At 36.8% G+C, this 20,689-nt stretch overlaps 1 protein-coding gene across 13 annotated transcripts in view; it reads left to right on the forward strand.

Annotated features, from left to right (window-relative positions):
- CDC42BPA (CDC42 binding protein kinase alpha) overlaps positions 1–20,689 on the forward strand; it is a 303,926-nt gene that overhangs the window by 38,109 nt on the left and 245,128 nt on the right. For all 13 annotated transcript variants that reach the window (XM_036918407.2, XM_057507866.1, XM_036918400.2 and 10 more), the window contains exon 2: positions 10,361–10,452. In XM_036918407.2, coding sequence (XP_036774302.1) covers positions 10,361–10,452 — 92 coding nt within the window. The remainder of the gene's footprint in view (positions 1–10,360; positions 10,453–20,689) is intronic.

Consider the following 20,689-nt stretch of genomic DNA (forward strand, 5'->3'; position numbering starts at 1 on the left):
GTGATTGCATTGACTGCACTATACTCATATAATTTGGTTTTTATGTTCACAGCACTTTGAATTTTGTTGGAGGTAGTTTTATGACTTAGCAAATTATCAAAATCTTGTAGCGTTTTAATGTATGTTTGAAAAATATACTCTCAAACTCGAAGGTGAAGTGTTTATATGTGTGCTGCTCATATATGTTGATTTTTTTTCTTTAGTCGGCTTGACTATCAATTACTGAGAGATATAGTAAAATCACCCTCTATGAAGGTGAGTTTGTTTCTTCTTTTATGTCATGTCGATTTGGCTTTACATATTTTGAGGTTATGTTATTGGGTGTACACAGTCCTGTTTAGTTTAACATTAAAATAATCGATGGCTTCTTTTAATTTCTGTTCTGCTAATGCATTTCTCTCTAATATTTCTTTTTTTTAAAAATTTTTCATTAAGGTATTATTGATATATATTCTTATGACAGTTTCACATGAAAAAACAATGTGGTTACTGCATTTACCCATATTATCAAGTCCACACTGATACCCGAATGCAGTCACTGTCCATCAGTGTAGTAAGATGCCACAGATTCACTGTTTGCCTTCTCTGTGCTACACCGTATTCCCCGTGACCCCCCACACCATGTGTACTAAACATAATACCCCTCAATCCCTATCTCCCTATCTACGGACCCGCCCTCCCACACCCCTCCCCTTCGGTAAACACTAGTTCCTTCTTGAAGTCTGTGAGTCTGCTGCTATTTTGTTCCTTGAGTTTTGCTTCGTTGTTATACTCCACAGATGAAGGAAATCATTTGCCACTTGTCTTTCTCTGCCTGGCTTATTTCACTGAGCATAATATCCTCCAGCTCCATCCATGTTGTTGCAAATGGTAGGATTTGTTTCTTTATTATGGCTAAATAGTATTCCATTATGTGTATGACCACATCTTCTTTATCCATTCATCTACTGATGTACACTTAGGTTGCTTCCATGTCTTGGGTATTGTAAATAGTGCTGCGATAAACATAGGGGTGTATATGTCTTTTTGAGTCTGAGAAGTTGTATTTGGGTAAATTCCAATGAGTGGGATTCCCGGGTCAAATGATATTTCTATTTTTAGTTTTTTGAGGAACCTCCATATTGCTTTCCACAATGGTTGAACTAGCTTACATTCCCAACAGCAGTATAGGAGTTTTCCTCTTTCTCCGCATCCTTGTCAGCATTTGTTGTTCTTAGTCTTTTCAATACGGGCCATTCTGACTGGTGTGAGTTGGTATCTCATTGTGCATTTCCCTGATGATTAGTGATGTGGAGCATCTTTTCATGTGTCTATTGGCCATCTGAATTTCTTCTTTGGAGAATTGTGTCTTCATATCCTCTGCCCATTTTTTAATCGGGTTATTTGCTTTTTGGGTGTTGAGGTGTGTGGATTTTATATATTTTGGATGTTAACCCCTTGTTGGATATGTCATTTACAAATATACTCTCCCACTGTAGGATGCCTTTTTGTTTTGTTGATGGTGTCCTTTGCTGTACAGAAACTTTTTAGTTTGATGTAGTCCCATGTGTTCATTTTTGCTTTTGTTTCCCTTGCTTGAGGAGAAGCATTCAGGAAGAAGTTGCTCATGCTTATATTCAGGAGATTTTTGCCTATGTTGTCTCCTAAAAGTTTTATGGTTTCATGACTTACATTCAGGTCTTTGATCCATTTCGAGTTTACTTTTGTGTATGGGGTTAAAAAGTAATCCAGTTTCATTCTCTTGCATGTAGCTGTCTGTCCAGTTTTGCCAACACAAGTTGTTGAAGAGGCTGTCATTTCCGCATTGTATGTCCATGGCTCCTTTATCATATATTTATTGACCATATATGGTTGGGATTATATCAGGGCTCTCTAGTCTGTTCCATTGGTCTATGATGCTGTTCTTGTGCCAGTACCAAATTGTCTTGATTACTGGAGCTTTGTAATAGACCTTGAATTTGGGGAGCATAATCTCCCCAGCTTTATTCTTCCTTCTCAGGATTGCTTTGGCTGTTCACGGTCTTTTGTGGTTCCTTATGAATTTTAGAATGATTTTCTCTAGTTCACTGAAGAATGCTGTTGGTATTTTGATAGGAATTGCAATGAATCTGTAGATTGCTTTAGGCAGGATGGCCATTTTGACAATATTAATTATTCATATCCGTGAACACGGGATGTGTTTCCATTTATTGGTATCTTTAATTTCTCTCATGAGTGTCTTGTAGTTTTCAGAGTATAGGTCTTTCACTTCCTTGGTTAGGTTTATTCCTAGGTATTTTATTCTTTTTGATGCAGTTGTGAATGGAATTGTTTTCCTGATTACTCTTTCTGCTAGTTCATTGTTAGTGTATAGAAATGCAACAAATTTCTGTGTATTAATTTTGTATCCCGCAACTTTGCTGAATTCTGATATTAGATCTAGTAGTTTTGGAGTACATTCTTTAGGGTTTTTTATGTACAATATCATGTCATCTGCAAACAGGACAGTTTAACTTCTTCCTTGCCAGTCTGGATGCTTTTTATTTCTTTGTGTTGTCTGATTGCTGTGGCTAGGACCTCCAGTACTATGTTGAATAGAAGTGGGGAGAGTGGGCATCCTTGTCTTGTTCCCAATCTTAGAGGAAAAGCTTTCAGCTTCTCGCTGTTAAGTATAATGTTGGCTGTGGGTTTGTCATGTATGGCCTTTATTATGTTGAGGTACTTGCTTTCTATACCCATTTTGTTGAGAGTTTTTATCACGAATGGATGTTGAATTATGTTGAATGCTTTTTCACCATCTATGTGGTTTTTGTCCTTTTTGTTGATGTGGTAGATGATGTTGATGGATTTTCGAATGTTGTACTATCCTTGCATCCCTGGAATAAATCCTACTTGATCATGATGGATGATCTTTTTGATGTATTTTTGAATTTGGTTTGCTAATATTTTGTTGAGTATCTTTACATCTGTGTTTATCAGGGATATTAGTCTGTAATTTTCTTTTTTTGTTGTGTCTGTGTGGTTTTGGTATTAGAGTGATGCTGGCCTCATAGAATGAGTTTGGGAGTATTTCCCTCCTCTTCTACTCTTATAGAAAACTTTAAGGAGGATCGATATTAGGTCTTCACTAAATGTTTGATAAAATTCAGCAGTGAAGCCATCTAGTCCATGAGTTTTGTTCTTAGGTAGTATTTTGATTACCAGTTCAATTTCGTTTCTGGTAATTGGTCTATTCAAATTTTCTGTTTCTTTCTGGGTCAGCCTTGGAAGGTTGTATTTTTCTAGAAAGTTGTTCATTTCTTCTGTGTTATCCAGTGTGTTACTATATAATTTTTCATAGTATTCTCTAATATTCTTTGTATTTCTGTGGTGTCCATAGTGATTCTTCCTTTCTCAATTCTGATTCTGTTTATGTGAGCAGAGTCTCTTTTTTTCTTGATAAGTCTTGCTAGGGGTATAACTATTTTGTTTATTTTCTCTAAAAACCAGCTCTTGCTTTCATTGATTCTTTCTATTGTTTTATTTTCGATTTTATTTATTTTTGCTCTAATCTTTATTATCTCCCTCCTCGTAGTGACTTTGGACCTCATTTGTTCTTTTTCTAGTTTCATTAGTTGTGAGTTGTTTAGAGTGTTCATATGGGATTTTTCTTCTTTCCTGAGGTAGGTGTGTATTGCAATATACTTTCTTTTTATCACGGCCTTCGCTGTGTCCCACAGATTTTGTGTTGTTGAATTGTTGTTATCATATGTCTGCATATATTGCTTGATCTCTGTTTATATTTGGTTATTGATCCATTGGTTGTTTAGGAGCATGTTGTGAAGCCTCCATGTGTTTGTGGGATTTTTCATTTTCTTTGCTTAATTTATTTCTAGTTTCATACCTTTGTGGTCTGAGAAACTGGTTGGTTCAATTTCAATCTTTTTGTATTTACCAAGGCTCTTTTTGTGGCCTAGTGTATGCTCTATTCTTGAAAATGTTCCATATGCACTTGAGAAGAATGTGTATTCTGCTGCTTTTGGGTGTAGAGTTCTGTAAATGTCTGTTTGGTCCATCTGTTCTAATGTGTTGTTTACTGCCTCTGTCTCTTTACTTATTTTCTGTCTGGTTGATCTGTCGTTCAGAATGAGTGGAGTGTTGAAGTCTCTAGAGTGAATGCATTGCATTCTATTTCCTCTTTTAGTTCTGCTAGTATTTGTTTCACATATATAGCTCCTGTGTTGGGTGCACAGATATTTATAATGGTATGTCTTCTTGTTGGATTGACCCCTTAATCATTATGTAATGTCCTTCTTTGTCTCTTGTGACTTTCTTTGTTTTGAAGTCTATTTTGTCTGATAGAAGTACTGCAACTCCTACTTTTTTCTCCCTATTACTTGCATGAAATATCTTTTCCTGTCCCTTCACTTTTAGTCTGTGTATGTCTTTGAGTTTACAGTGTGTCTCTTGTAGGCAGCATATAGATGGGTCTTGTTTTTTTATCCATTCAGTGACTCTGTGTGCATTCAGTCCATTTACATTTAGGGTGATTATTGATAGGTATGTACTTATTGCCATTGCAGGCTTTACATTCATGCTTACCAAAGGTTCAAGGTTAACTTCCTTACTATCTAAGAGTCTAACTTAACTCACTTAATATGCTATTAAAAACACAGTCTAAAGGTTCTTTTTTTTTCTCCTCCTTTTTCTTCCTCCTCCATTCTTTATATTTTAGGTATCATATTCTGTATTCTTTTGTTCATCTTTGATTAACTTTGGGGATAGTTGATTTAATTTTGCATTTGCTTATTAATTAACTGTTCTACTTTCTTTACTGTGGTTTTATTAGCTCTGTTGACAGCTATTAAATCTTAGGAACACCTCCATCTATAGCAGTCCCTCCAAACAGACTGTAGAGATAGTTTGTGGGAGGTAAATTCTCTCAGCTTTTGCTTTTCTGGAAATTGTTTAATTCCTCCTTCAAATTTAAATGATAATCTTGCCGGATAAAGTAATCTTGGTTCGAGGCCCTTCTGCTTCATTGCATTAAATACATCATGCCACTCCCTTCTGGCCTGTAAGATTTCTGCTGAGGAGTCTGTTGAAAGCCTGATGGGCTTTCCTTTGTATGTGATCTTATTTCTCTCTCTGGCTGCTTTTAATAGTCTGTCCTTATCCTTAATCTTTGCTATTTTAATAACTGTATGTCTTCATGTTGTCTTCCTTGGGTCCCTTGTGTTGGGAGATCTGTGCACCTCCATGGCCTGAGAGACTATCTCCTTCTCCAGATTGGGGAAGTTTTCAGCAATTACCTCCTCAAAGACTCTTTCTATCCATTTTCTCTCTCTTCTTTTGGTGCCCCTATAATGCAAATATTGTTCCGTTTGAATCAGTCGCACAGTTCTCTCAATATTCTTTAATTTTTAGAGATCCTTTTTTCTCTCTGTGCCTCAGCTTCTTTGTATTCCTCTTCTCTAATTTCTATTTCATTTATCGTCTCCACCTTATCTAATCTGCTTTTAATACCTTCCATTGTACTCTTCAGCAATTGGATCTCTGACCGAAATTCATTCTTGAACTCTTGAATATTTTTCTGTACCTCCGTGAGCATATTAATGATTTTTATTTTCAACTCCCTTTCAGGAAGATTCATGAGGTCAATGTCATTTAAATCTTTCTCAGGTGTTGCATTCATAATTTTACTTTGAACCAGGTTTCTTTGGCGTTTCATATTTGTATATGGCGCCCTCTAGTGCCCAGTAGCTTTACTCTCTGGAGCCGCTCAGGCCCTGAAGCAATGTCGGGTGTTGCAAGGGAGAGGTATTGGTGCCCGAGGGGAGGAAAGAGCTGTTTCCTGCTTCCCAGCTCCTTTGCCTGTCTCCACTGCCAGAACCAGTGGGTCATGCACACAGGTATAAGCCTCTATGCTTTGTTTTTGTAGTTTCTGTTGACGGGGCTTCCCTTTGGCTGGCCTAAGACCAGGGTAGGGTTTGCTGGTTTGCGAGCCAGGTGGGGCTTGCTGGGAGAAAGGCTCAGTAGGCAGCGTATCACGGAGGGGGTCCTTGGAGTTGTGTAGCCAGGTAGGGAGCTGGAGCACCTGGAAATAGTGAAAGCTCCCAACCTGCTGGGAAGAGTGCTCCCAGACAATTTTGTCTGCCTGTCCTTTCTCCTGAGCAGTAAGCTCTGTGCAATTCTTGCCCCTTTAGCAGCCTTCTTTCTGTTAGGAAGTGTCTCCAACTGCGCGCCTTCTTTTGTCCCAGAGCAGCTGGATATGGATCCCTGCTTTCCACAAGCGGCTGGAATCTCAGTCTCTCCAGGTATTCTGCCTGTCTTAGCTTTCCAACTCCCAATCATGAGAGTACATGAAAGCACCATGAAATGTAGGTTTGTACTCCCAGAGCAGATCTCTGGAGTTAGGTATTCAGAAGTCCCAGGCCTCCATCCCCTCCCTGCACCATTTTTCTTCCCACCAGTGAGCTGGGGTGGGGGAAGGGCTTGGGTCCCGTTGGGGCACGGCTTTGGTACATTACCCTGTTCTGTGAGGTTTATTCTTTTCTCCAGGTATATGCAGTTTGGCACAGCCCTCTTTCCTATTGCTCTTTCAGGATTAGTTGTATTAATTATATTTTCATATTATATGTGGTTTTAGGAGAGAGCCTCTGGCTCATGTCTTATGCCACCATCTTTAGTCCTCTCCCCCTCTAATATTTCTTTTGTCAATATCAGCATGGCTAATTCAGCATTTTTTCTGGGGGTGGCAGGTGAGTGGTGAACATTAGTCTCTACTTTCTTCTGAAAATTTTCATGAATTCTGGGAAGAACATACCAAAACAGAAGAAAAAACTTCACAAAATTTTTGAAAGGGTCAATAAATCTAAATATTATGTATTTGGAAAATAGTTATAAAATATGCAACCTTCTAGCAATATTCGTAAGGTAAAACAATGAAAGTCGATCCAAATATCCAATATTAGCAACTAAAATGGGATCAAACCTATCCATAGAGTTTTCAAAACAAGAGTGTTTTGTCAACTTATTCCAATAAATTTGAAAACGTCAATGCAATGTATGAATTCATAGAAACTGTGCTCAACACAGCTACCAGAGACATAGAAAACATGAAAATGATATGAAAGAAGTCACTTATTAAAACTGCACTGAAAAGACACGTGTTAGATGTTTTCACTAGCAAGTTTTACCAGACCTTATAGTCATAGTCTCCTTTTTTTGTCTTCTAAATGTTTTGTAGTTTGTTTTTCCCATTGAGATTGTTAAAAAACCTGGAATGATTTTGTTTTAGAGAATAAAAAAGGAGAGAAAGCTACTTAGCATATTTAACGAGGTTAGTTTATCATTGGTACCAAACCAGATGAAGACAGTAAAGAAAAAAAGATAATTGTAGACCAACATTGTTTATTAACACAGATGTCAAATTCCTAAATAAAATCAAAGGAAAGGAATTTCATTTGTGTATTAAAAAAATACATACAACAAAGTAAGGTTTATCTCAGTGTATGCAAAGTTAGTTCAACTTATAAAATCTTAAAGCATATTCCATGTGAAGAGAATAAAAAAAGAAAAACCAAACCTTCTCTACAGAGATTGTAATTAACAGTTTATCAGCTGTGTGTGGGGAACACCTGTTATTCACACTCCTCCAAATACTTAGTGGCTTCACATTTTTAATTTTTGGCCCATTTGTTTAATAAATAATAGATTATTCCTAGAAGTTTATTGGCATTTCTCTGATTTCTTGTAATGTGAATGTCAATTTCTGTTTATTAGCCATTTGTGTTCAACCACACTGAGAATTTTAAATGGGAGAGTAACACTTCCTGCATAATTTGTTCACTTGATGATAAGGACTGTGTTATCTTTGTATCTCTGGTATGTTGTAAAATACTTGGCATACAGTGGGTATTAAAAGATACTTCTTGAGTGCATTGAGTACGTGATGAGTAAATTTGTGAAAAAATTTGTGACAAGTTTGAAAACCTTAATATAGAATAGTTCTGCAGTGTCAAAGAAGTGGGAGTTTTGCTAGCAGGTTCCAGGAAGTAAAGAATAGGTAGGATTATTTTTGAAATTTATGCTAATACCATAGGCTCCCATAAAATTTGGATAACTGGGAAAATATTTAATTGTGATTTTGCATGATTTTATAGTACCCATTTGCTTGATGTGTTCAGGGTGTGTTGCTATTGATACTGTCATCCTTTGTGCCTTTGCAATTGATCATTTTAAGAATAATTTGCTTACCTGAAGTGTATTTTGGTTACTCTAGTTTTAAAAATAGTTTCTTTTCCTGTTTTGCAAAAAAATTACAGAGAATTGAAACTTTTAGGTAAGTAGATATTACCTAGAGGAAGGTATACACAGAATTATACTTTTAAGACCCGAACTAGATTACAAATAAACTTGCGGTTGTCTGTGATGAAATGCTGTTTTGGGGGGTATAAGGTCAAAATGAGACAAAGATGTAGAGCATATACTTTATTTGGGTTCAGATTATTTTATAGTGTTGAGGGGGGAGGGAACATAAAGTGAAGTAGAAGATACACCTAAAGAACTGCTCAATGTTACGTTGCAGGCTGTTCCCCATGATGTTTTCCAGTTCTAGTTGACAGCTAGACTAGCATGAGTCTCACACTTGTTGGATTCACATTTATTTTTAATTTCTATGTTCTAAACCAACTCTTCTTAACCAGTGATTTCTGATATGCTGGTGTAGAAGACGGGAAAGAGGGAGGCATTAGTCTTACATTACTGCCGAGTTCCTTGTGGTTCCCATATATCCCCCTACACATTTGTAAATAGTCTGTAAATAAATTTTCCTCAAATTAGGATACTTTGTTTCCTCTTGGGACCCTTACTGATACACAATACACAGTGACCACTGTGTCACATCACAATTTGTCCAGTTTAGTTTGTTCAAAACTAAGATGTGGTAATTTTATCAAAGTGTTCACTTTCGCACCTGCCAGTGTTTTACGTCTTCTTGCTCTGTATGAGCTCCTTCATTCTTCATTCAAATTGGTATGTTTCTTTGATCTTCTGTGTTGTTTGAATTTCAAATACAGATGCAATCTCTGTTTCTTTTCCTTACAGTCTAGAACACCAATGCAGAAATATCCAGTGAACTGGGCTATGCAATGTGGAATACCCCTATTTTCTAAACTAGTTATTGCTAAATACCTTCAGACCAAAGCAAGTTGTAAGGCCTGCTTTGTCTGTTTTGTTCTAATGCTCAAATACATATTTCTGATCTTGTCAGATTCTGGCTCCATAGAAGGAAGGGGAAGAGAGCTGTACCCATCTGGAATGACTTTGTAATCATTTTTGTTTGAGAATAAAGAGGGACATGAGGGGCAGAAAAGGAACAGGTCTGAATTTCTCTTAGAGGCACAGAACATATAACTGATTTTATAATTCTGTAAAAATATCAGCTTATCCCCTGTAACTAATAGGATAATGTTTGAATTTCTTGCAATAGTATTTAAGGCCATTTCCATTTTCCAGCTCATCATTTTGCATTTCTTCTCACAGTTCAACAACAATGGATTATTTACCATTATCACCCAAGTTCATTTTCTTAACTCTCTTCATTTGCTTATGTTGGTCCCTCTCCCTCAAGTGTCTACAGTGTAAATCCTGCAAAGTAGCAAAATTCTACTTAGTCTTCAAAGTTCAGTTTCTATGTATGTTACTTCCTCTGTGAAGCATTAGTGTTCATGTAAGAGAATTAGTGTTCCATTTTCCCTATGCTGAAGCACTTCATATTTATCTCTATTAGGAACTTTATCACATTTCATTATGTATGTGTGCATGCTGTCCATCTTTACTGAAGACTGAGAACGTTTTGATGCAAGGTGTACCATATTGTAAATAATACTTATTTTATTCTTCAGTGATTGTCACCATGCTTTGTGTAGCGTAGACTCTTGCTAAGGTGTGTTTAAAGGATAAATGAATGAGTGTGAAAGAAATATTAAATTATTTTATGGAAATTGCAGATGCTCTCTCTGGTACCATGAAATTTGCTTTAATTTCTGAGATCTTTGTGTTAAAATATTTATCTTGCATTGAGAGTTAGAATATCCAGAATTTTTAATATGAGAATGAACTGGTCTCGTTTGTACATCTCTACTACTTTGCATTATTTCATATGTTATTTGGTGTTCATATTCCTCACCAAAAATGTAATTCTAAGAAATAAAGGAAATAAAGTTTTCTTATGGAAATTAAATCTATTTCTTATCAACATAGTTTGATGAGATTATCAAATGCTTACTCTTAATTCTTAATCTATAATTTAAATTTTTATTTAAGAAATGCCATGATTTATATCTAATTTGCATCACATTTCATTGAGAAAGTAATTGATGTTGCTCTTTTGTTTCAGCTAAACCATTTACTTCTAAAGTGAAACAAATGCGATTACATAGAGAAGACTTTGAAATATTAAAGGTGATTGGTCGAGGAGCTTTTGGAGAGGTAAGAGGTAAAGATTTTATAGTAGGTTTACTTATTTCTTTGGGAGCTGTTTTATACAGCCTGTGAGAGAATTTAACTGAAATATTTACTTGCTGTTATATGATATTGATATAACTGATCAGAAAATACCTCACAATTTTGAATGAGATACTTCTACATGGAATTTTTTTCCAAGATACTTCTTTTTTTCATATGTCAACATAAGTTTGAGTATACGTCTGGGCTCTCTTGTTCCTTTGGTTTCTCCTTGTGTTAGTACCAAACTTTCTTAAATTACTCTGGTTTAAGAAGTCTCAATATACGGTAGTCTGTATACTCCATGTACTCCAATTTCTTCCCTCTCCTCTGTTCTTGGCCCCTTATATTTTCATATAATTTTAGAATCCGTTACTCTTAAAAATCCACACTCACACATATGCTGGAATTTTTATAAGGATTGCACTGAAACTAGAGATCTGTAGATAATTGACATTAGCAATATGAAGTCAGCCAATCCATGAACATTACATTCCACCATTTATTTAGGGCTTTATGGATTTATCTCACTAATGTTTTGTAGTTTTCATTCAATACAGACAGTTTATGCATCTTCTAGCAGATTTATTCCTGGATATATGATAGTCTTTGTTATTTCAATTAGAATGTTTTGTTAAAGTTTATTTTCTAATTATTTTTCTGCTAGAACTTAGAATAGAATTTTGTTTATTGACCTCATACTGAACAACCTTGATAATATTACTTTTACGATCATGAATTGTGTTGGATTTTAATAAAATGCTTTATCAGCATCAAGACACATGGCTTTTCTCCTGTTGTCTGTTAATGTGTTGTCTTAATGGGAATATAGTCAGTTGGCATTTAATGTAATTACACTACTTAATACTATTTACTTTTTATTTGTTTTGCCCATCCTGTATTATATTTCTCTCATTTCCTGGATTAATGGATTATTTTAAATTATTCTTTCTTCTATTAATTTCTTAGTTTCACCTTCTTTTATTGGTTCCCCTTGAGATTGACACATGTATCCTTGGTACATTTGTATTTTGCTGATTTCCGTTTACCTAACTTCTACATTTTTTTGCTCATTGCTGTTGTGTTTTTAGTTTTACACATAATTGATTGTACTGTCCCTATCAATTTAGATTTACTCATATATTTACATTTCTCTCTTGCTCTTCACATTTCACATCCTTTTTTACACTCATATAATTCCCTTAGATACCACTTTTTTTTTCTTTAGGTATAATTAATCTACAGTAACATGAGGAACATTATGTTTACTAGAATCCCCCCATCACCAAGTCTCCCCGACAAACCCCATTGTAGTCACTGTCCATCAACGTAGTAAGCTGCTGTAGAATCACTATTTTTCTTCTCTGTGTTGCACAGCCCTTCCCCGTGCCTCCCCGCACATTATACATGCTAATCATAAGGCCCCCTTTCTTTTCCCCCCCACCGCTTCTCCCTCCATTCCCACCCATCCTCCCCAGTCCCTTTCCCTTAGGTAACTGTTAGTCCATTCTTGGGTTCTGTGTTTCTGCTGTTGTTTTGTTCCTTCAGTTTTTTCTTTGTTCTTAACTCCACATATGAGAGAAATCATTTGGTATTTGTTTTTCTCCACCTGGCTTATTTCACTGAGCATAATACCCTCTAGCTCCATCCATGTTGTTGCAACTGGTAGGATTTGTTTTCTTCTTATGGTTGAATAATATTCCATTGTGTGTATGTACCACATCTTCTTTATCCATTCATCTTCTGATGGACACTTAGGTTGCTTCCATTTCTTGGCTATTGTAAATAGTGCTGCATTAAACATTGGGGTGCATATGTCTTTTTGAAACTGGGCTGCTGCATTTTTAGGGTAAATTCCTAGGAGTGGAATTCCTGGGTCAAATGGTATTTCTATTTTGAGCTTTTTGAGGAACCTCCATACTGCTTTCCACAATGGTTGAACTAGTTTACATTCCCACCAACAGTGTAGGAGGGTTCCCGTTTCTCCACAACCTTGCTAACATTTGTTGTTGTTTCTCTTTTTGATGGTGGTGATCCTTACTGGTGTGAGGTGATATCTCATTGTGGTTTTAATTTGCATTTCTCTGATAACTAGCTATGTGGAGCATCTTTTCATGTGTCTGTTGGCCATCTGAATTTCTTCTTTAGAGAACTGTCTATTCAGCTCCTCTGCCCATTTTTTAATTGGATTATTTGCTTTTTGTTTGTTGAGGTGTGTGAGCTCTTAATATATTTTGGATGTCAACCCTTTATCGGATCTGTCATTTATGAATATATTCTCCCATACTGTAGGACACCTTTTTGTTCTATTGATGATGTCCTTTGCTGTACAGAAGCTTTTCAGTTTGATATAGTCCCACTTGTTCATTTGTGCTTTTGTTTTCCTTGCCCAGGGAGATATGTTCATGAAGAAGTCTCTCATGTTTATGACAAAGAGATTTTTGCCTATGTTTTTTCCTAAGAGTTTTATGGTTTCATGACTTACATTCAGGTCTTTGATCCATTTTGAGTTTACTTTTGTATATGGGGTTAGACAATGGTCCAGTTTCATTCTCTTACATATAGCTGTGCAGTTTTGCCAGCACCATCTGTTGAAGAGACTGTCATTTTCCCATTGTATTGCCATGGTTCCTTTATCATATATTAATTGACCGTATATGTTTGGGTTAATATTTGCACTCTCTGTTCTGTTCCACTGGTCTGTGGCTCTGTTCTTGTGCCAGTACCAAATTGTCTTGATTACTGTGGCTTTGTAGTACAACTTGAAGTTGGGAAGTGAGATGCCCCCTGCTTTATTCTTCCTTCTCAGGATTGCTTTGGCTATTCGGGGTCTTTTGTGGTTCCATATGAATTTTAAAAGTATTTGTTCCAGTTCGTTGAAGAATGTTGTTGGTATTTTTATAGGCATTGCATTGAATCGTAGATTGCTCTAGGCAGGATGGCCATTTTTACAATATTAATTCTTCCTAGCCAAGATCATGGAATGAGTTTCCATTTGTTAGTGTCCTCTTTAATTTCTCTTAAAAGTGTCTTGTAGTTTTCAGGGTATAGGTCTTTCACTTCCTTGGTTAGGTTTATTCCTAGGTATTTTATTCTTTTTGATGCAATTGTGAATGAAATTGTTTTCCTGATTTCTCTTTCTGTTAATTCCTTGGTAGTATATAGGAAAGCAACAGATTTCTGTGTATTAATTTTGTATCCTGCAACTTTGCTGAATTCAGATATTAGTTCTAGTAGTTTTGGAGTGGATTCTTTAGGGTTTTTTATGTACAATATCATGTCATCTGCAAATAGTGACAGTTTGACTTCTTCTTTACCAATCTGGATGCCTTGTATTTCTTTGTTTTGTCTGATTGCTGTGGCTAGGACCTCCAGTACTATATTGAATAACAGATGGCAGAGTGGGCATCCCTGTTTTGTTCCCGATCGCAGAGGAAAAGCTTTCAGCTTCTCGCTGTTAAGTATGATGTTAGCTGTGGGTTTGTCATATATGGCCTTTATTATGTTGAGGTACTTGCCCTGTATACCCATTTTGTTGAGATTTTTTATCATGAATATATGTTGAATTTTGTCAAATCCTTTTTCAGCATCTATGGAAATGATCATGTGGTTTCTGTCCTTCTTTTTGTTGATGTGGTGGATGGTGTTGATGGATTTTTTGAATGTTGTACCATCCTTACATCCCTGAGATGAATCCCACTTGATCATGGTATATGATCCTCTTGATATATTTTTGAATTCACTTTGCTAATATTTTTTTGAGTATTTTTACATCTGTGTTCATCAGGGATATTGGTCTGGAATTTTCTTTTTTCATGTGTTCTTTGCCTGGTTTTGGTATTAGAGCGATGCTGGCTTCATAGAATGAGTTTGGAAGTATTCCCTCCTCTTCTAATTTTTGGAAAACTTTAAGGAGAATGGGTTTTATGTCTTGTCTAAATGTCTGATAAAATTCTATGGTGAATCCGTCTTGCCTGGGGGTTTTGTTCTTGGGTAGTTTTTTGATTACAGATTCAATTTCGTTGCTGGTAATTGGTCTGTTTAGATTTTCTGTTTCTTCCTTGGTCAGTCTTGTAAGGTTGTATTTTTGTGAGAAGTCCATTTCTTCTAGGTTTTCCAGCTTGTTAGCATATAGATTTTCGTAGTATTCTCTAATAATTTTTTGTATTTCTGTGGGATCTGTTGTGATTTTTCCTTTCTCGTTTCTGATTCTGTTTATGTGTGTAGATTCTCTTTTTCTCTTAACAAGTCTGGCTAAGGGCTTATCTGTTTTGTTTATTTTTTCAAAGAACCAGCTCTTGGTTTCATTGATCTTTTCTATTATTTTATTATTCTCAATTTTATTTATTTCTTCTCTGATCTTTATTATGTCTCTCCTTCTGCTGACTTTGTGCCTCATTTGTTCTTCTTTTTCCAGTTTCAATAATTGTGACTGTAGACTATTCATTTGGGAATGTTCTTCTTTAAATAGGCCTGGATTGCTGTATACTTACTTTCCTCTTAGAAATGCCTTTGCTGTGTCCCACAGACCTTGGGGCTTTATGCTGTCAGTGACATTTGTCTCCATATATTGCTTGATCTCTGTGTTAATTTGGTCATCGATCCACTGATTATTTAGAAGCATGTTGTTGTGAGCCTTTTTGTTTTCTTTGTACAATTTATTTCTAGTTTTATGCCTTTGTGATCTGAGAAGTTGGTTGGTAGAATTTTAGTCTTTTTGAATTTACTGAGGCTCTTTTTGTGGCCTAGTATGTGGTCTATTCCAGAGAATGTTCCATGTGCACTTGAGAAGAATGTGTGTCCTGCTGCATTTGGATGTAGAGTTCTGTAGGTGTCTGTTAAGTCCATCTGTTCTTGTGTGTTGTTCAGTGCCTCTGTGTCCTTACTTATTTTCTGTCCAGTGGATCTATCCTTTGTAGTGAGTGGTGTGTTGAAGTCTCCTAGAACGAATGCATTGCATTCCGTTTCCTCCTTTAATTCTGTTAGTATTTGTTTCACATATGTTGGTGCTCCTGTATTGGGTACATATATATTTGTAATGGTTATATCCTCTTGTTGGGCTGACCCCTTTATCATTATGTAATGTTCTTCTTTATCTCTTGTTACTTTCTTTGTTTTGAAGTCTTATTTTGTCTGATACCAGTACTGCTACACCTGCTTTTTTATCCCTGTTGTTTGCACGTAATATCTTTTTCCATCCCTTGAGTTTTAGTCTGTGAATGTCTTTGGGTTGAGGTGAGTCTCTTGTAAGCAGCATGTAGATGGGTCTTGCTTTTTATCCATTCTGTTACTCTGTGTCTTTTGATTGGTACTTTCAGTCTGTTCACATTTAGGGTGATTATTGAAAAATATGCACTTATTTCCATTGCTGGCTTTAGATTTGTGGTTACCAAAAGTTCAAGGTTAGCTTCTTTACTGTCTAACTGTCTAACTTAACTCACTTATTAAGCTATTATAAGCACAGTCTGATGATTCTTTATTTCTCTTCCTTCTTATTCCTCCTCCTCCATTCCTTATATGTTAGGTGTTTTATTCTGTGTTCTTTTGTGTTTCTTTTGACTGCTTTTGTGAGTGGTTGATTTAGTTTTTTGCCTTTATTTAGTATTTGGTTGGTCTGCTTTCTTTGCTGTGATTTTATTTTCTCTGGTGACATCTATTTAGCCTTAGGAGTGCTTCCATCTAGAGCAGTCCCTCTAAAATACCCTGTAGAGGTGGTTTGTGGGAGGCAAATTCCCTCAACTTTTGCTTGTCTGGGAATTGTTTAATCCCTCCTTCATATTTAAATGATAATTGTGCTGGATACAGTATTCTTGGTTCAAGGCTGTTCTGTTTCATTGCATTAAATATATCATGCCATTCTCTTCTGGCCTGTAAGGTTTCTGTTGAGAAGTCTGATGATAGCCTGATGGGTTTTCCTTTCTAGGTGACCTTTTTCTCTCTCTGGCTACCTTTAATACTCTGTCTTGGTCTTTGATCTTTGCCATTTTAATTATTATATCTCTTATTGTTGTCCTCTTTGGGTCCCTTGTGTTGGGTGTTCTGTGGGCCTCCATGGTCTGAGAGACTATTTCCTACCCAGTTTGGGGAAATTTTCAGCAATGATTTCTTCAGAGACACTTTCTGTCCCTTTTTCTCTCTCTTCTTCTTCTCGTACCCCTATAATGCAAATCTTTTTCCGTTTGTATTGGTCACACAGTTCTCTTAATATTCTTTCATTCCTGGAGATCCTTTTATCTCTCTCTGCCTCAGATTCTCTGTGTTCCTGTTCTCTGATTTCTATTCCATTAATGCCCTCTTGCACCTCATCCAGTCTGCTCTTAAATCCTTCCAGAGATTGTTTTATTTCTGTATTCTCCCCTCCAACTTTATCCTTTAACTCTTGCATATTTCTCTGAAGATCCATCAGCATGCTTACATCCTTTATTTTGAATTCTTTTTCAGGGAGATTGGTTAAGTCTGTCTCTGCAGGGCCTCTTCTCGGGGGTTGTCTATGTAATTCTGGACTGGACCAAATCCTTCTGCCTTTTCATGGTGACAGAGGTAGCTGTAGGCAGGTAGCACTTGTGTCAGCTGGGAGAACAAATCCTTTCTTGCTTGCTGGTTGCCTTACCCTTGTCTGCTGCCTGTGTCAGTTACCCGCACTCCTGGAGCAGCCTCTGCATTAAACCCCTAAGCTGCTGTGGGTGGGTCTCCATCAGGGTAGCGCAGAGCCATGCGGGGAGTGGCAGGCGTGCCAGGTGTGCTGTCCTGTGAGAGTGGCGCCCTCGGGCAGCTGTGTGCTGGCGGTGGCCTTTGGGTCTGGCCTCGGCGGCTGTGCACCGGGAGGAGTTTCTGGGCGGCTGCTGTGGGCGCGGCTGCTCTCGGGCCGCTCAGCCACTGCTGCCACCACTGTCTCGCACAGGCTGCTCTCGGACTGCTTGGATGCCGCCACCATGGGCTCACGCTGGCCTCTCCCGGGCCCCTGTGACGCCGCCACCGATGGTGCACACTGTTGCTCTCCTGCTACTGGTCCAGTGTGTCGGGGTCCACGCCAGCCGGGTGAAATGACTGGCAGACTGCTTATCACCGTGAGGGGCTTCCAAGCTGCACTGCCGCCCATGGGGTTAGGTTGCCTAGACTTCCCCGCAATTCCCAGCTGCTGGGCTTTGTGTGCCGGGACAATTTCATCCAGCTGTGAGGTCCTTGTCCCTTTAAGGCTTTCAAAAAGCACTCGCTTTTCTTTTGACCCAGGGAAGCCAGTTGTGGGGACCTGCTTGCAGGTTTTGCTTTTCTGTTTCTCTAATATCCAGCACACCGTGCACCGTGTGTCTGCACTCCTGGTGTGGATTACTAGAGCTGGTTGTGTAGCCTTCCTGGTCTGTCACTCCCTCCCCGCTCCCTTTCCTTTCTTCCCGCCAGGGAGCTGGTATGGGGGGGGTGCTCGGGTCCTGCCTGGCTTCGGCTTGTATCTTACCCGCTTTGTGTGATGCTGAGTTCTCACAGCTGTAGATGTAGCCTGGCTTTTGTACCGTATCCACTGGTTTCTCTATTAGGAATAGTTGTATTTTCAAAACTATATATATTTTTGGGAGGAGATTTCCGCTGAACTACTCACGCCACATCTTGTCTCTTCCCCCTACCATTTTCTTTTTGACTTAGAGGTTCCCTGTAGTATTTTATCAGGTCTACTGATGATAAATAATCTGCTTTTATTTGTCTGAAAATATATTTATTTTGAGATCTTAAAATATATTTTAAAAAATGCATAGCCCAGTGGATTTTTACTTTTTCATAAATTTGTGTAACCATTTTGCAGGTTAGGGTAGGCTCTCAGTGCCCCTCTGTGAATAGCCACTTTTGCATTAACTTTGCATTGAAGTTCTGACTTCCATCGCTACTGATTTATATTGTCTGCTTTTGAATTTTATATTATTGGAATTGTATAATCTAGACTCTTGTTTCTGGCTTCTTTTACTCAACACTAGGCTTGTGTGATTAATCTTTGTTTTTTATTGTGTCACAGTATTTGTTATTTGTTGATACTAGTTTTGGTGGGTATTCAAGGTGTTAACTGTTTTTGTCCATTGTTAATTATCAGTATTCTTACACAGGCCTTCTGGGAAATAAGCACTCATTTGTGTTTGATTTAAACTAGGAGTGCGACTGCTGGGTCACAGTTTATGTAATTCAGCTTTAGTAAATAGTGCTGAATAATTTCCCAAGTTGTTACCAGTTTATTCTCCCACCAACAGTGTATGAAGGTTCCAGTTGCTTCACAGCCTCCCTACTACTTGGGTCATATTGTTAACTTTAATAATTTTTTAGTACATCGGTGGTGGTATTGTGATTTGATTTTACATTTCCTGATAACTCTTAAACTTGAGCCATTTTCATATCACTTCACATAACTTTGATGTCCTTTTTCATGGAGTGCATGTTTTGGGGTTTGGGAAGTTCGAAGCAGGTGAGTAGTTTGATTTACTGGTTTATTTTGGATGCAAGTCCTGTGTTGGGAATGGGGTGTGTGTGTGTATTAAAATATCTTTCCCTCTCTGTGGCTTGGCTTTTCCCTCTCCCTCTGGATTTTTAATGTAAGGGAAGTTCTTAGTTTTAGTGAAGTCCAGTTGGTTAAATTTTCTTTATAAGTGCTTTTCTGTTCCTTTAAATAAATTTTTTCTAATCCCAATGTATGAAAGTGTTTTCTGTGTTATATAATCTTTTAAGAAAAATCTTTCACCTTCAGGTCTGTAGATCCATCTGGTATTGATTACTTTGTGTTTTCTGAGGTATAGGCCAACATTCATTTTATTCTTTGAATCTCTCCCATCATTTATTGTAAAAGACTATCTTTTCTATACTTAATGTCAAAGGAACTTTTCTAAATTAGGTGATCCTATATGTTTCCTCTTACTAATTTTTTTAGTAGTTTTCTATGTTGAAGTCTTGTTTCATTAAATTTATTTTTGAGTCTTTGGTGTTTGTTGATGAGCTTGTAAATGATGTTTTTAGAATTGCATTCTCTAACTCTGTTGCTAGGATACAAATGCAGCTGATATGTTTATATTGATCTTATGTTTAAGGACCTTGATGTATCTATAACTTAAAATTCTAGTTTATATACAAAATTTTGGATTTTTCATGTACCCAGTCATATCATGTCCAGATAATGACAGCTTTTGTGTCTTTTTTTCTAAACTTTATGCCTTCTATTTCTTTTTTCTGTATTACAATAGAGAGGATCATCCATAAAATGTTTAATTCAGTGGTAAAATTGGAATTTTTGTCTGGTTTGTGATTTCAGGGGAAAGTGTTCAGTATTTTACTATTGAGTATGAGGTTTACTACTGTTTTTTGTTTTCTAAATTGTTTATCTTTTTTTAAGTTAAGGAAGTTTTCTTTCTAATCCTGGGTCTCCTGAGAGCTTTTATCATGCATAAGACTTCTACCAAAAGCTTTTTTTTTTATATCTATATTGATATGATTTGACTTCTATAGTTGGTTAATGTGGGAATTATATTGATGAACTTTTAACTATACCAATACTGCATTACTGTAGAAATCCAATTGTTCCTTCTAAATCCTTTTAATATATAATAGAGTTCAATTTGTTAGTGTTTCTGCATTTTTTTTGTTTATGTGCATGATAAATGTTAGCCTTTAATTCATCTGTCTTATAATTTCCTTATATTTTGGCATGATATGCTTAGCACATAAAACAATTTGCAAGTATTTCCACTTTCTAAATTTTATGAAAGAGTGTGTAAGATTTGTATTCCTTCTTTAAAGTTCTGAAAGAATTCACTAGTGAAGCCATCTAGACTAGGAGTGCATTTTTTTGTCATTGTTTGTTTATATCTTTTGAGGTAAATATTATATATATTGAAATACATTAATTGTATATATACAATTCCATGAGTTTTGACAAGTGGATTCACCCTTACTAAGATACAGAACATTTCCATCATCCTGGGAAGTTCCCTTTCCTGTCAGTTCCCCATGACTTCCATCAAGTGGCAACCACTGCTCCAAATATTAACTGGATTAGTTTTGGCCATTGTACATTTCATATAAATGGAATCACACCATATGCACTCTTTTGTACAGCTGTTTTGCTCAGGATAATTTCTGTGAGATCCATCCTTGTGATCAAATGCATTAATACTTTTTATTGCTGAGTATTATACTATTTTATTAATATGCCATAACTTACCGATTTTTCTATTGAACATTTGTGTTTCTAGTT

Source organism: Manis pentadactyla, chromosome 9 (assembly GCF_030020395.1).
Source record: "Manis pentadactyla isolate mManPen7 chromosome 9, mManPen7.hap1, whole genome shotgun sequence".
Classification (NCBI taxonomy): domain Eukaryota; kingdom Metazoa; phylum Chordata; class Mammalia; order Pholidota; family Manidae; genus Manis; species Manis pentadactyla.